Source organism: Neoarius graeffei, chromosome 12 (assembly GCF_027579695.1).
Source record: "Neoarius graeffei isolate fNeoGra1 chromosome 12, fNeoGra1.pri, whole genome shotgun sequence".
NCBI classification, from domain to species: domain Eukaryota; kingdom Metazoa; phylum Chordata; class Actinopteri; order Siluriformes; family Ariidae; genus Neoarius; species Neoarius graeffei.
In genome coordinates this window covers 38,634,891-38,649,765 of record NC_083580.1, presented here as the reverse complement: position 1 = coordinate 38,649,765, position 14,875 = coordinate 38,634,891, and the positions used below count along the sequence as shown (strand labels likewise).

Below are 14,875 nucleotides of genomic sequence, written 5' to 3'. Positions count from 1 at the left end.
CCTGGAACCGTTTTTTCTGGCCCCAGAGCCAGTTCTTTGTCAGTGGAAACAGAAAACCCGGTTCCAAACTAAGCACTGGCCCCGAACCAGCCCTGGAACTGCTTTGGTGGAAAAGGGGCATGAGATGCTAAAGGCTAACACAGAGTTCTCATCTCATTATCTTTAGCCACTTTATCCTTCTACCGGGTCGCAGGCAAGCTGGAGCCTATCCCAGCTGACTACGGGCGAAAGGCGGGGTACACCCTGGACAAGTCGCCAGGTCATCACAGGGCTGACACATAGACACAGACAACCATTCACACTCACATTCACACCTACGGTCAATTTAGAGTCACCAGTTAACCTAACCTGCATGTCTTTGGACTGTGGGGGAAACCGGAGCACCCGGAGGAAACCCACGCGGACACGGGGAGAACATGCAAACTCCACACAGAAAGGCCCTCGCCGGCCATGGGGCTCGAACCCAGACCTTCTTGCTGTGAGGCAACAGCACTAACCACTACACCACCGTGCCGCCCCTAACACAGAGTTGTCAACCCATAATACACAAGCTACTGTCAAAGATATGGAAATGTGAGACCATTCCAGAAGCCTGGACTGATTGTAAAGTTGGCACAAAAGAGAAATTTAAGAGAGTCTAAGAATTATAGAGGCATTACATTATTGTCTATTGGGAAGATTTTGGGGAGAATTGTGATTGACAGAGTAAGAAATGGAGTGGATAAAACACTGAGAAAGGAACAGGCAGATTATAGAAAAGGAAGAGAGACAGTAGATCAAATCTTCATCTTACGGAATATCATAGAACAGCAAACAATTCTATATATGAACTTTATAGACTTTGAGAAGGCTTTTGATTCCGTCCATCATGAAAGCTTGTGGGGGATCATGCAGAAATATGGAATTCCCAAGAAGATTGTAAGAATAGTGAAATAGTTTTACAAAGACTTTCAGTGCACTATAGAAGATCAGGGAGAAACGAGTTAGTGGTTTGACATTAAGACTGGAGTTAAACAAGGCTGCAATGTGTCAAGATTTTTGTTCTTGATTGTAATGGACTGGGTATTGAGAAGGACTGTTGGTAAAGGTGAGAATGGGATAAGGTGGAAGTTTACATCAAAGCTTGATGACTTGGATTTTGCTGACAACATTGTCCTGCGCTCTGCTACTAAAGAACATATTCAAGAGAAAACAAGGACATTGGACAAAGAAGCCAGATGGGTGGGACTTAAAATCAATCTGGAAAAGACGAAAGTGCTGAGAATAAATGCGAGGAATCAAGCAAAGATAACAATTGATGGACAGGATATTGAGGATGTTGAAGACTTTACATATCTAGGAGCTAAAGTTTGTAAAGAAGGAGGTGGAATGAAAGATTTGAAAAACTGATTATCAAGAGCAAGGGGGGTATTTGTCAGACTAAAGAGAATTTGGAGCTCTAACAACATCTCAAGAAAAACAAAACTAAAATTGTACAAGATGCTTGTGTTGCCCATATTGCTGTATGAATGTGAAACATGGAAGATGGATAAAGGAAACAATAGGGCAGTGAATGTGTTTAACAATAAATGTTTGAGAAAGATCCTCTGCATCCATTGGCAAGATCACATAGGTACGGATGAGTTGCTAGAAAGAGCAAGCATGAAACCACTGAGTGAAGAAGTGAAACTTTGCAGATGGAAGATGATTGGTCATATTCTTAGGCAAGATCGAGACAATGATTTGTAATGTGGCAATAGCCTGAAGGGAAAAGGAAAAAAGGAAGACCAAAAACAACATGGAGACGGACTGTGGAACAGGAAAGAAGAGAGATGGGCTGGAGTACATGGGATGAGGTGTGGGTCATAGCGGCCAACAGGGAGAGGTGGAGGAGCTCTGTGAAGGCCCTATGTGCCACGAGGCATGACGAGGACAGGTAAAAAGGTAACTGAGCATATGAATGCGTGCGCACGTGCACACAGGGGAATGCAGCTCCTTCTCTTGTTACTGAAAGATGCAGAGACACACATTAATAGACAGCCAGTAATTCGACATAGGTGTAACTCATGATATGTTACCTGCTGGTTCAACCTAACTCCTCGTTGTTCACAGCTGACACTCGACCATACCCTCGATGTCACAATCCACCTGTAGTTTTTTGGTTATTAAGGATAGATTATTTTAAGTGGTAGTGGAGTATGCAACATGATACCCAGAAATGGAGCCTCTTTGCAGCATCTCAGCATGCCATCTTGTTGAGAAACTCATCAGTGTTTATAATAATAAAAATGAGTTATATTCATATAGCACCTTTCACAATCCCAAGGTCACTTTACACAGAGGAAAGAGGAGGAAGGGGATAAAATGAAGCAGACTAAGCAGTGAAGTAGGAAGAGAAATATTTATTTAATTGGAAAGTCTTTAATTGAGATTTGAAAGTAAAGAAAAAAAAAAGAGTAGTCATGGAGAGACTGAGGACAGGAATTCCAGAGTTTGGGGGGCCATGGCACTGAAGGACCTGCCTCACAGTGTGGAAAGTCTGGTGTGTAGGACAGCAAGGAGAGCAAGAAGGGGAGTAAGGGGTCAAAAGCACACTAAGTTACAGTGGAGCAAGGCTATGCAGGGCTTTGAAAGTACGAAGCAAGATTTTGAACTTAATCTGGGACAGAAACGGTAGCCAGTGTTGCTGAGAGAGGATGGTGGTGATGTGAGCAGAATGCTTGGTGTGGGTGAAAGCTCTAGCTTCAGAGTTCTCAATAAATGAAATTTTGGTGAGGGACTTTATATGTTGATCAAAATTAAGTGATGGGTCGAATAGTACATCACGACTTCTGATAACAGGAACAGGCTTAAAAAGCATACCATCAATAGTAACAGAAAACTTGGAGGATTTATATAACAGGGATTTGGGGCCAACAAGTAAAACTTCAGCTTTATTTGTGTGTAACTTGAGAAAGTTTTCCTGCATCCAAAGCTTTAAATCAGAGAAACAATTGGTTAGTGAATTGGGAGGGGAGTCTGTGGGGGAGCATGTACTGAGATGTAATTGAATATCATGTGCATAGCAGTTAAAATTTAAGGCCATGGCTATGAATAATCTGACCAAGGGGTATGATGTAGATTAGAAAGAGAAGTCATCCAAGAATTGATCCCTGAGGGACCCCATACATAACAGGAGAGGTATAGGACTTGTGTGGACCTATTGTGATAGTGTTGTCTGTTTGTAAGATGTGACCTGAACCAAGGAAGGACTATGTCAGTGATACCAATAGAGAAAAGACTGCATTAAAGTCAAGGAGGAGGATGTTGAGTGAACGACTCCAGCAGACTGGAGGAGATCATTAACAACGTGCAGAAGAGCGGTTTCAGTGCTGTGATGTGTATAGAACTCAGATTGAAAAAGCTCGTAGAGTGTGTTATCATTGAGAAAGGAATGAAGTTGTGTAGTTACCACTCTTTCCATTACTCTAGGTAGAAAAAGAAGAATGGAGATAGGTCTGTAACTGGAAAGAGATGTTGGATCCTGTGACCATGGGGGCATGGTCAGCTGTGGGCAGCGAGGCGTCAGGTAGAACCAGCAGGTAGCACATGATGAGTTTCACCTGTGTTTAATTACTGGCAATTTACTTACTGCATACATGTCTTCTGTGTTCTTTCAGGGAAGCTAGTAACTAGAGATGAAGAGAAGCAATGGAGTGCCATGTGTTTGTGTCTGTGTGTTTAAAGTGCAGAGAACAATAAAGTCACTGAAAAGTTAACTTTGAATTAACCAAAAAAAAAAACCCTGCACCTTGAGTTGTCGAGCCTGTCTCCCATTTCCTCATTCTCTAAACTGCAAGTATGTTACACTGGTGCTGAAACCTGGGAGTGAGGAGAAAGTGCTGTCATGGAGTCCACATCAATCACGGAGATCCACCAGACCCTTGTCAGCAACCACCAAGCTTAACATCAGGCTCTCATCACACTGTGTGCAGATCAGGAGCAGCATTTAGGTAATCCAGCGGCCACACACACAGTTACTGTTGTCAAACCCCATGTGCAACTACTCAAGATGGGGCTGCAGGATGATTCAAAGGTGTTTGTGGAGCTGTTTGAGTATGCCACTGAAGTGTGCTCATGGCCAACCTCACAGTGTTAGGGTTTTGCTGGGATTCGAACCTGGTTCGTTGGTGTGATGATCCAGCAAACCCCCACTAGGCCACCAGGGGAATGACTCAAATGCAGAGGCGTGAGGCGGAAGTAGAAAAAGTAACAAAAGGTTTATTTATACTATGTACACTATATACAATCCAGGGCAAAACAAAAAAAACAAAAACAAAGAGTATAATTCAAAAAGAAAAAGGCAAAAATGCAAAAGCTCAGAAGATCCACAAAACACAGTACAAAGGAAACTGGAGATAAACATAACAGCACAAAGACTCCGTGACAAGAGGACTGAACTCAGGGGTATAAATACACAAACTAATTAAGGACACAGGTGAAGATAATCAGGACAAACAGGCAATTAACAAAAACACAAAACACAGGAACAGTGGCGGCCTCTAGAGGCCAAAATAAACATGACACGAAAAGGAAATAACAGCGGCCTCTAGAGGCCAAAACAGTCCAAGTCCTAACACACAGTAGGTGGTCCGCCTATTGCCACTCCTGTTGGGGAAGCCCAGCCCACCAGCTCTCAGCCACAAAACTAGTGGAGTATCCAGACCTGAAACAGACTATTCTGCAGTGGACTGGTTGCACACCAGAACATCACCAGCGCTTCTACACACTGGCATATAGTGAGATCGGCCACCTATTCACCTTCACACAACAACTCCGTGATGCCTGCAGACGGTGGCTGCTGACTGGAAAGTGCGATGCCAAGGACATCATCGACTAAGTGGCACTGGAGCAGTTTGCTGTTTGACTGCCAAGAAGAATGTCATTCTGAGTACAGTGCAGCATTGCTGGAGGAGCCAGTCCAGCTGGTGTAGGACTATCTGGGGGTGTTTCCAGGAGCAGGAACACTTGCCCCTTCTCTCTCTCTCTTTGCCTCCCCCGGCACCATGGAAATAAGTGCCAATTCCCCCAAGCTCACTCCCCAAACCCATGTTACATTAGTGCACTCCCCATTCTCCCTCACCCCCTTGTACTTCTGTGCAAATGCTGCTGTTAATTCCTTCTCTCCACAGGTGGAACTGTGCTCAAAACGACTGGGAGAAAGCCTGTCTACAGGCACAATGGGTAAGCTGGGTATTTCTGGGATCAGCATCCCCATACGGATCTGGGGATTCTGATCTGCATTCCTGACATGCCTTGGGCTTCCCCTGATCGAGCAGGAGCATACTGAGTGGCAGTGAATATTCAAGAGGGTACACATAAGGCCTTGGTGGACTCAGGGTGTAATCAGACCACAGTTCATCAAAGCCTTTGTCAATGTGCAGCACTGGGAGATGCTCAATGGATTAAGGTGAGGTGTGTGCACAGGGAATGTTCACAAGTATCCACTGGTGCCTGTCACAATCCAGTTCAGGGGTGAAAAGCACAGTGTGATGACAGCAGTTAGTCCTTGCCTCACACATCCATTAATCTTGGGGACAAATTTGCTGGGGTTTAAAATGTTAATAAAGCATTTGTTAACGTGAATGGGTCATGTTGTAGCGTACCTCAGGGGAATTCTGGTGCAACATTATCTGGGTAGGTGGTCCCAGGGCTGTCTGCATCAAGGGGACATGGAGGGTGGGGAGCGCTCTGCTCCTCTACAAGGATTTCCTTTCAGAACAGTCACAAGATGAAACTCTGAGGCATGCTTTTGACCAGGTGAGAGCAACTGATTGTCAAAACCTCCAGTCTAATGTTGCACTCTCCTAACTGTATTTGTCTGTTATTAAAGATAGGGTATATTGAGTGACACAGGACACTCAAACAGGAGAGGAAATGACCCAATTGCTGTTCCTGAAGAGCCATAGGGAACTTTTATTCCATGCAGCTCATCATAATCCCATGGCGGGGCATTTAGGCTGAGATAAAACACTGAACGGACTCATAGCCCACTTGTATTGGCCAGGCATCTAATGGGTGGTCCTTACTCTCTGATGTTACCTGCCAGGACACGCTTTCATTCTCTGTTCCAACAATGCCCTGGTTTGGTGGCTCCACTGCATGAAGGATTGCCAACATGCAAATCACTTGATGGTATCTAGCTCTTCAGCCCATTAAGTTTGAGGTGATCCACAAGCTGGGGGAACAGATGGGAGTGATGGATTGTGTGTTCTGCTGGGGGGGGGAGTCAGCTGCAGGCCAGAGGGCTCCCTGGCCTGAGTCAGGAGATGGAGGAATGTAATAGCAGGGGCATGGTTGAGCATCAGCTGTAAGTGGCGAGGAGTCAGGTGGAACTGGCAGGTAACGTGATGAGTTTCAGCTATTTGAGATTGCTGGCTATTTACTTGTGTCATCTACGGGTAATGTTCTTTCAGGGAAGCCAGTAACTAGAGAGAGAAGGAGTATTGTGTGGATGTGTCTGTGTGCTTAAAGTACAGAGAACAGTCACTGAAAAGTGAATTTTGAACTAAAAAACAAATAAATAAAATGCATCTTGAGTTGTCAAGCCTGTCTCCCATTTCCTCATTCCCTAAACTGTGAGAGAGTTACAGATCCAAGTTGGGTTTCTTAAAGGGTAGTGGTAGTAGGGACAGAGCCAGAAGAGAAACATGTATTAATTACTATGGTAATTGGAATAGATGAACAAGCCTTAAGGCCAATTTATGCTGACAACCCAGTCCTCGCAGATAGCGTCGCCGATAGCGTCTGCGTAGCCCCCCCACCTTCGCAGACGCTCTGCGCGCACCTCCCAAAAATTGTGACCACCGCAGAAGCCTCGCAGACAGCGTCGCAGACAAGAGGGCTCTGATTGGTCCACTCTACATCCGCTGTACACGCACTTCTGCTTCCCTACTTTCCCGGTTTGGTTTGTTTTCACGACCGCCATTTTTAAAAACACGAGCGAAGATGGAGCAGCACGAAGAGCGGTTGATCGAGGAAGTGAGGAAGTACGTACATCTATACGACTCCAGTTCTAGTCATTATAAGTAACCAGAGGATAAACACTCCACTAACCACACCCACCAACTACTCCTAGCGATTTCGCGACTTCACGCCCCCTTGCGTTGTGGCGGTGAATAACATCGCGCACGCCTATTACTCCCCGCTCAACGATAAATTACAACTGTCTGCAAAAAGCTATCTGCGAAAGCCTTGTCGCAAGAGCATGCAGAGGCCTTTAGGAAGAGGGGTGGGGGAAGGGTCAAGCTGAAAGGAGGAAGGATTAGATTTAATGATGATTTCAGTTACAGAAAGAGAGTCAAAAGGTGTGAAACAAGTGAGTTTTGTGACCAGAGTAGGAAACTTATAGGAGAGAACGATTGAAAAGTAGAAGCAAAATGGTGGTTAATTTTGTTTTCAAAAGAATGTACAAAAGCCTGACACTGCTCAGTTGTATTATGGCACACTAGTACAGCAAATTGGAGGAGTTTGTTAACAGATGTGAAGAGTGTTCTTAGCCTAGATTTAACACCATTTATGATGGACTAGTAGTTGGAGCAAGCAGCATTTAGGGCATCCGTATACTTGTGCATATGCTCAGTGTATAGTTGTGAGTGGACAGTAAGGCCGATTTTCTTATAAAGGCACCCAATACGCCATCTAGTGGCCTTCATTACTCTGAGCTCAGGGGTGAACCAAGGGCAAGGTAGCTGGGAGAAGCCTATTCTTTAAAGGGGGCTAGATCATTAAGCAATCAAGAGATAGTCATTATAAAGGGAAACCATACTGTTAGGGAAGAAGAGTTTATATAAGTCAGGCAGGGATGAGGACTGAAGAGAAGCAGCAAACACACTGGAATTGACAGACCTAATATCATGATAGGAGACAAAGATTTTCTCCAAATGAGGAGGAGTAGTAATGTGAAAGGTACATTTGATAAGCTTACGATCAGAGATACCAGAGACAGAGATGTCATTCAAACCAATAGAACATGACCATGAGTGTAAGTTGAAAAGTCAACATGGTGTATCAAGTTAAAACATTCTAACATTGAGATGAACTTGAAGATTGAGATGTGTAGGAGCATTTAGTTTTCACATGGACAGTAAAGTCACCAAGTACAATTATGGCAGGGCAAAGAGATGAGATAATTGTGTAAGGGTCACCTTAGTCTGCCTACAATGTTATACAGCACGTCTGTGTGAATTTGCAGTTATTTATATACTTTTGTTTTGATATGTGTTTCTCCTGGGGCATTGTTTCCACTTGCTTCATACATACAGTTTTTTGGGACATGGACAAAACACACTGTGGCATGGACCAGTATAAAGGCGGAGCCCGTTATTAGGCCACCATGCCTCATCGTCTGCTACCCAGCGCAGTGCGGGATTTGTTTTCCTTCTCTTCCTTGGGAAATTTTACCTTTGTTGTTTTTAATGTCTGTGTCAAACTTTGGGGACATAGGGACTGTGTACAGTTGGGGCACAAGAGACTTTTCAAGCCATTTGTTTTGTTTGGGGGCTCGCAGGCTAGAAAGGGCTTTTGTGGAATGCTTTTCTGTATACAGTACCAGTCAAAAGTTTGGCCACACCTTCTAATTTAGTGTTTTTTCTTTCTTCTTTCAGCTGCTCCCTTTAGGGGTCACCACAGCAGATATGTTCCGCATATTTGATTTGGCATAGTTTTTACACCAGATGTCCTTCTTGACGCAATCCTCCTGGGCTTGGGACAGGCACTAAGTATGCAGTCGCTTGTGCAACCACAGTGGCTGGGTATTTTTACCTAATCTGCATGTTTTTGAAATGTCGGGGAAACCGGAGCACTTGGAGAAAACCCACATAGAAAGGCCCCTGTTGGCTGAGAGGTTCGAACCTGGAACCTTCTTGCTGTGAGGCAACAAGTGCTAATCAATGCACCATGCAAAATTCAAATTTTTTCTTCATTTTTATTAATTAAAAGAAACTTCATGCCTTAAAGTAATAATAGACTGTTGTTTCTCTTTACTTAGTTGAGTGGTTCTTGACATAATATGGATTACTATAGTTGTTGCATAGGGCTATTTCCTGCATGATGGTCTCAAACATGATAAAAAAAGCAAGAAGTTCTACTAATTAACTGACTACTTCATGAAGCTGGTTGAGATGATGCCAATAATGTGTAAAGCTGTTATCAAGGTAAATGGTGGATACTTTGAAGAATCTAAAATATGACAATTCTCTGCACCCTTAAATTAAAGTAAAAAAAAAGTCTGCACATTGAGGTCTATTCATTATATAATTTCAACTCCAATATACTGTGATAGTTAAAATACTGTAACAAGAACTTTGTTCATGGCTAAATTGACTGTGGGGATGTCGACTAGTTGGGTGATGGAAAGAAAAAAAACAGCAAAGCAGATGGTAAAGAATTTCTTAGTCTGAATATTTAGTCAGATGTTTCACACTTGATGTACTCAATTCAACTGAAGTGGAGAGTTGTGCATGAGGTCCCACTCAGTTAGTTTGCAGTCAGATTGGTGACTCATGCCAGCTCAAAAGTCTCATTTTTAGATGCTCCTGAGGCTAGAGTTGAACATGGCATTAAAACCTCCCTGAAACTGTCATATAGATCTCAGGCTCCATCTATCATTAAGCTAGGATTTTATTATCCTTAAACTTCAAGGAGTTCAAGTGCTGCACTGTGTTAATCAACGATTTCACCTGAGCTGCCAGCTCATTTTAAAAACTGATATATCCATAAATAGGTTAACAGGATACACCAGTTATGCTGCAGATTTATTGCACCAATTTATTTACTTTCATGATTGATATTGTTGCCTAAAAAAGCACTAAAGCTGGTAACATAAATTTTAGCTTGTGTTTGGGTGTTCACTGAAGTGCGGTTTAGTGCCTGCACAAATTAAATAACCTAAAAATAGCAATATCCTAAAGCAGTATTTGCTTTAACTATGTGAAAGACAAATAATCTACTACTTTTTTTTAATTACTGGTCAACTAATATGGTTATGCATTGATTTAACAGGCAGTTGAACTTAATTATTGCAACAATCATGGTATATGGTATATATAATATGGTATATGGTGTATATATATATATATATATACACATGGTAAATGGTATAAATTATTACCTGTTTATTAGTGTTGTCAAATTATTACCTGATTATTATTGTTATTTAATAATTACTGATTATTATTAGAATGGTCACTTGTATTTCTCTGCTGTGCACATCTGTGGGGACTTAAGGACTTCTTGGTAATGGAAGGGGGAAATCTCAGAAGTAAGAAGTCAGAGCTGTATAGATAACAGTGCAACGAACTACATACACTATACAAACGGCATCTGGTAGAAAAGCAGTACTATGTTTGCTAAATCATGTGCGTTTAAAAGATCTTTACACTCAGATGTGTAAAAATCATTTATATGTTTAAACTGATATGTAAATAATTCACTGAAACTGATGCTTTTAAAATAGTCCTTCTCTTCTTCATCACTCACAAATTAATGGTAATCCTAGTCCAGATACTGGACAATGTACATCACATACTCATCAGAGGATACTAATTGTATTATATCAGATTCAATGGTATCATTGAATACTGAATCATTACCTTATGAATCAAAATTGTATTGTATGGAAGCTTGAGGCTTAAACCCCTGTTGTCTCCCTTACTCACCCCATTTACTACCAACTAAAACAGGGCAGGCTGCATGTCTTGTTCGGTAATCTCCCTCTCCACTCCTGAAGAGATTGTACCAGAACACTGCAGTACCCTAGAAGCAGAGGAAAGAAAACACTCTTGACACTATACAACATGGACACATACAATATATGGCCACCCAATCATAATACCCATATGTAGGCCATCCCCAAACAGTTGCCACAAAGTTGGAAACTTTGCACAACTGTCTTCATACACTATAGTCCAAACCTGTTCAATTTTGACAATGCCCCTGTGGACACATAAAATGCATAAATATTATGTGGTTTGCCAAAAGTTAGTGTGGAAGAACTGGAGTGGCCTGAACAGTACCCTGATCACATATCCACTGAACACCTTCATGAAGAGTTGGAACACCAATCTTACATCAGGCCTTCTTGCCAAACATCACTGCCCAAAATCTTGTACTCGTGTTCAATGAGCACAAATTCCTACAGCCACTAAGCTTTGCGTCATGTTCACTACTACTAGAGTCACAGGGTCAAAAATGTTACCCATCTTGCCTCATAACAGTGATCAATTAAAAAAAAAAAAGTGTATGTATATATATACAGTATATATATATATGGGATTTTTCCCACATGATTTCAGTCCACATATTAAATTAACAAACGATATCAACGTATTTAGCTAAATCTGAAAAGAGGATACTGAGAAAATTTGTCCTGTGGGTGAAGTATCTAGCTGAAGAGTGGAAAAATGTAATCTGGTCTGATAATCTCAACTTCTGTTGAGGCACACAGATGGTAGGGTCAGAATTTGTCGCCAACTCATTTCATGAACATGACATGAGGCCTTCCCAGTCACCAGATATGAATCCAATATAACACCTTTGGAATTTGGTAAAATGGGAGCATGAAAGGGTAAAGTGAATTGCTTGATGCAATCATGTTTACATTAACCAGAATCTCAAAGATATGTTGCCAACATTTTGTGGAATCCATGCTACAAAAATTGAGGCTTTTTTGAGAGCAAAAGGGGGCCCTACCCAGTAATAGTATGATAAAGTACTCTGTGAGTAAAATCTGTGTAAACAACTTAGCACCTGGCGGTTCTGGTGACAGGCTACCCAGATTTTTGGTGAACAAAAGCATTGGAACAGATAAATATTATTTACTTTAAGACTAATATTTGGTTGCATATCCCTTACATGAAATAACTGGATCAAGCCAGTGACCCACTGACATCACCAAACTGTTGCATTCTTCTTTTATCATGAATTACATCATCAATGAAGATTAGTGTGCCTGTTGCAGAAGCAGCAATGCAAGCCCAAGCCATGATACAACCTTCACCGTACTTAACCGATGAACTTGTATGTTTTGATTCATGCAGATCCTTCTAATATTTTTCAAGTAAACAGTGTTCCATGTCTTTTCTTTTCATGCCAACATTTTCTTTTTTAGTCTCCTGCCAGATTACCTTAAGTATGCAAAAACATATCCACTGTCTGTGCCTCCTATGTACTGCAAAATTGTTTTAAAATTCAAAATACAGTTAATTTGTGGTTGCTGACTAGCACACTGACATAAGTGTTTATGTTATAGATAAACTACTTTACAAGCATCTAGAAAGGTATCTTCTTTCTAACTTAAAGCAGTGGGCATGACTGTGACAGATACTCTGATTGTGAAACAAGTCGTTAGAATGTTGTGGATGATGGTAAAAGAATCTTACTTTTCTTGGCCAGATAGCAGCACCAAAATCTGGAAACACAGTGGCACCACCAGCTTCCACATCACTCATCTGCAAACAATTTAAATATATTTTTTTAAAAAAGGGAAAGTGTGTGTGTGTGTGTGTGTGTGTGTGTGTGTGTGTGTGTGTGTGTGTGTGTGTGCTTGAAAGTTTTTGAACCCTTTAGAATTTTCTATATTTCTGCATAAATATGACCTAAAACATAATCAGATTTTCACCCAAGTCCTAAAAGTAGGCAAAGAGAACCAGTTAAACATATGAGGCAAAAATTTTATACTTGGTCATTTATTTCTTGAGGAAAATGACCCAATATTACATATCTGTGAGTGGAAAAAGGATGTGAACCTTTGCTTTCAGTATCTGGTGTGACTCCCTTGTGCAGCAACTAAACATTTCCGGTAACTGTCGATCAGTCCTGTACACCAGCTTGGAGGAATTTTAGCCCATTCCTCCGTACAGAACAGCTTCAACTCTGGGATGTTGGTGGGTTTCCTCATGTGAACTGTTCACTTCAGGTCCTTCCAAAACATTTCGACTGGATTAAGGTCAGGACTTTGACTTGACCATTCCAAAACATTAACTTTATTCTTCTTTAACCATACTTTGGTAGAACGACTTGTGTGCTTAGGATTGTTGTCTTGCTGCATGACCCACCTTCTCTTGAGATTCAGTTCATGGACAGATGTCCTGACATTTTCCTTTAGAATTCGCTGGTATAATTCAGAATTCATTGTTCCATCAATGATGGCAAGCCATACTGGCCCCGATGCAGCAAAACAGGCCCAAACCATGATACTACCACCACCATGTTTCACAGATGGGATAAGGTTCTTAGGCTGGAACGCACAGTTTTCCTTTATCCAAGCATAATGCTTCTCATTTAAACCAAAAAGTTCCATTTTGGTCTCATCCGTCCACAAAACATTTTTCCAATAGCCTTCTGGTTTGTCCACATGATCTTTAGCAAACTTCAGATGAGCAGCAATGTTCTTTTTGGAGAGTAGTGGCTTTCTCCTTGCAACCCTGCCATGCACACCATTGTTATTCAGTGTTCTCCTGATGGTGGACTCATGAACATTAGCCAACGTGAGAGAGGCCTTCAGTTGCTTAGAAGTTACTCTGGGGTCCTTTGTGACCTCGCCAACTATTACATGCCTTGCTCTTGGAGTCATCTTTGTTGGTCGACCACTCCTGGGGAGGGTAACAATGGTCTTGAATTTCCTCCATTTGTACACAATCTGTCTGACTGTGGATTGGTGGAGTCCAAACTCTTTAGAGATGGTTTTGTAACCTTTTCCAGCCTGATGAGCAACAACAACACTTTTTCTGAAGTCCTCAGAAATCTCTTTTGTTCGTGCTATGATACACTTCCACAAACATGTGTTGTGAAGATCAGACTTTGATAGATCCCTGTTCTTTAAATAAAACAGGGTGTCCATTCTCACCTGATTGTCATCCCATTGATTGAAAACATCTGACTCTAATTTCACCTTCAAATTAACTGCTAATCCTAGAGGTTCACATACTTTTGCCACTCACATATGTACAGTGGGGCAAAAAAGTATTTAGTCAGCCACCAATTGTGCAAGTTCTCCCACTTAAAAAGATGAGAGAGGCCTGTAATTTTCATCATAGGTATACTTCAACTATGAGAGACAGAATGAGGGGAAAGAATCCAGGAAATCACATTGTAGGATTTTTAATGAATTAATTGGTAAATTCCTCGGTAAAATAAGTACCGTATTTTCCGGACTATAATGTCGCTCCGGAGTTTAAGTCGCATCAGCCAAAAAATGCATTATGAAGACGAAAAAAACATATATACGTCGCACCGGACTACAAGTCGCACTTTTTTGAAGGGTTATTCTATCCATAGAATCTGTGATCTGATAAGCGGCGCGTGGTTACTGCGCGACTGCATTGTTTATTTAATAAACGAACAGCTGAGCAGTGATAATGCGCCCTTTGCCCTTAGTAGCCTAGTCTGATTATTTTAAATATCTACTACTATCTTTAATACTATCACTATCGTTATTACTAATAGCCTATATTATTATTATAACTAATATTAGTAGCCTATTACTGATGCATTAATCAGTTTGCTTTTAGAATATTTTTACCGGTAGGGCTTATTATCGCCCCATGGCTCTTTCATCTTTGTTATTAAAGCTGTAGTCATCATCGAGGAGTGTCATTCTTCATTTTTGTCGAATTTTATTTCATCAAATCAGAGGTCAAGTAGGCTATAGGTATATCATCTCCAAAGACAGGTACGGTAGTAAAAACAACTGTCTAGTGAAAAAAACAACAACAACCGCTCAGAGAAAAAAACAGGCAGAAAGTGCGCCTGCCAGTTAACGTCATATCAGATAAAAACATTAAACGTTATTCAGACCATTAACACCATAACATCAGAGACGAAGCATAAAGTTCATCTTGGAAGGAGAGTTATTTTT

At 41.5% G+C, this 14,875-nt stretch overlaps 1 protein-coding gene across 7 annotated transcripts in view; it reads right to left on the bottom strand.

Moving 5' to 3' along the window:
- The window catches only part of LOC132895349 (prolyl 4-hydroxylase subunit alpha-2-like), a 422,856-nt gene that overhangs the window by 9,556 nt on the left and 398,425 nt on the right, over window positions 1-14,875 (bottom strand). For all 7 annotated transcript variants that reach the window (XM_060935865.1, XM_060935866.1, XM_060935869.1 and 4 more), the window contains 2 exons: window positions 12,399-12,467; window positions 10,677-10,773 (listed from right to left, as the gene is read on the bottom strand). In XM_060935865.1, the coding sequence (XP_060791848.1) occupies window positions 10,677-10,773; window positions 12,399-12,467 (166 nt within the window). The remainder of the gene's footprint in view (window positions 1-10,676; window positions 10,774-12,398; window positions 12,468-14,875) is intronic.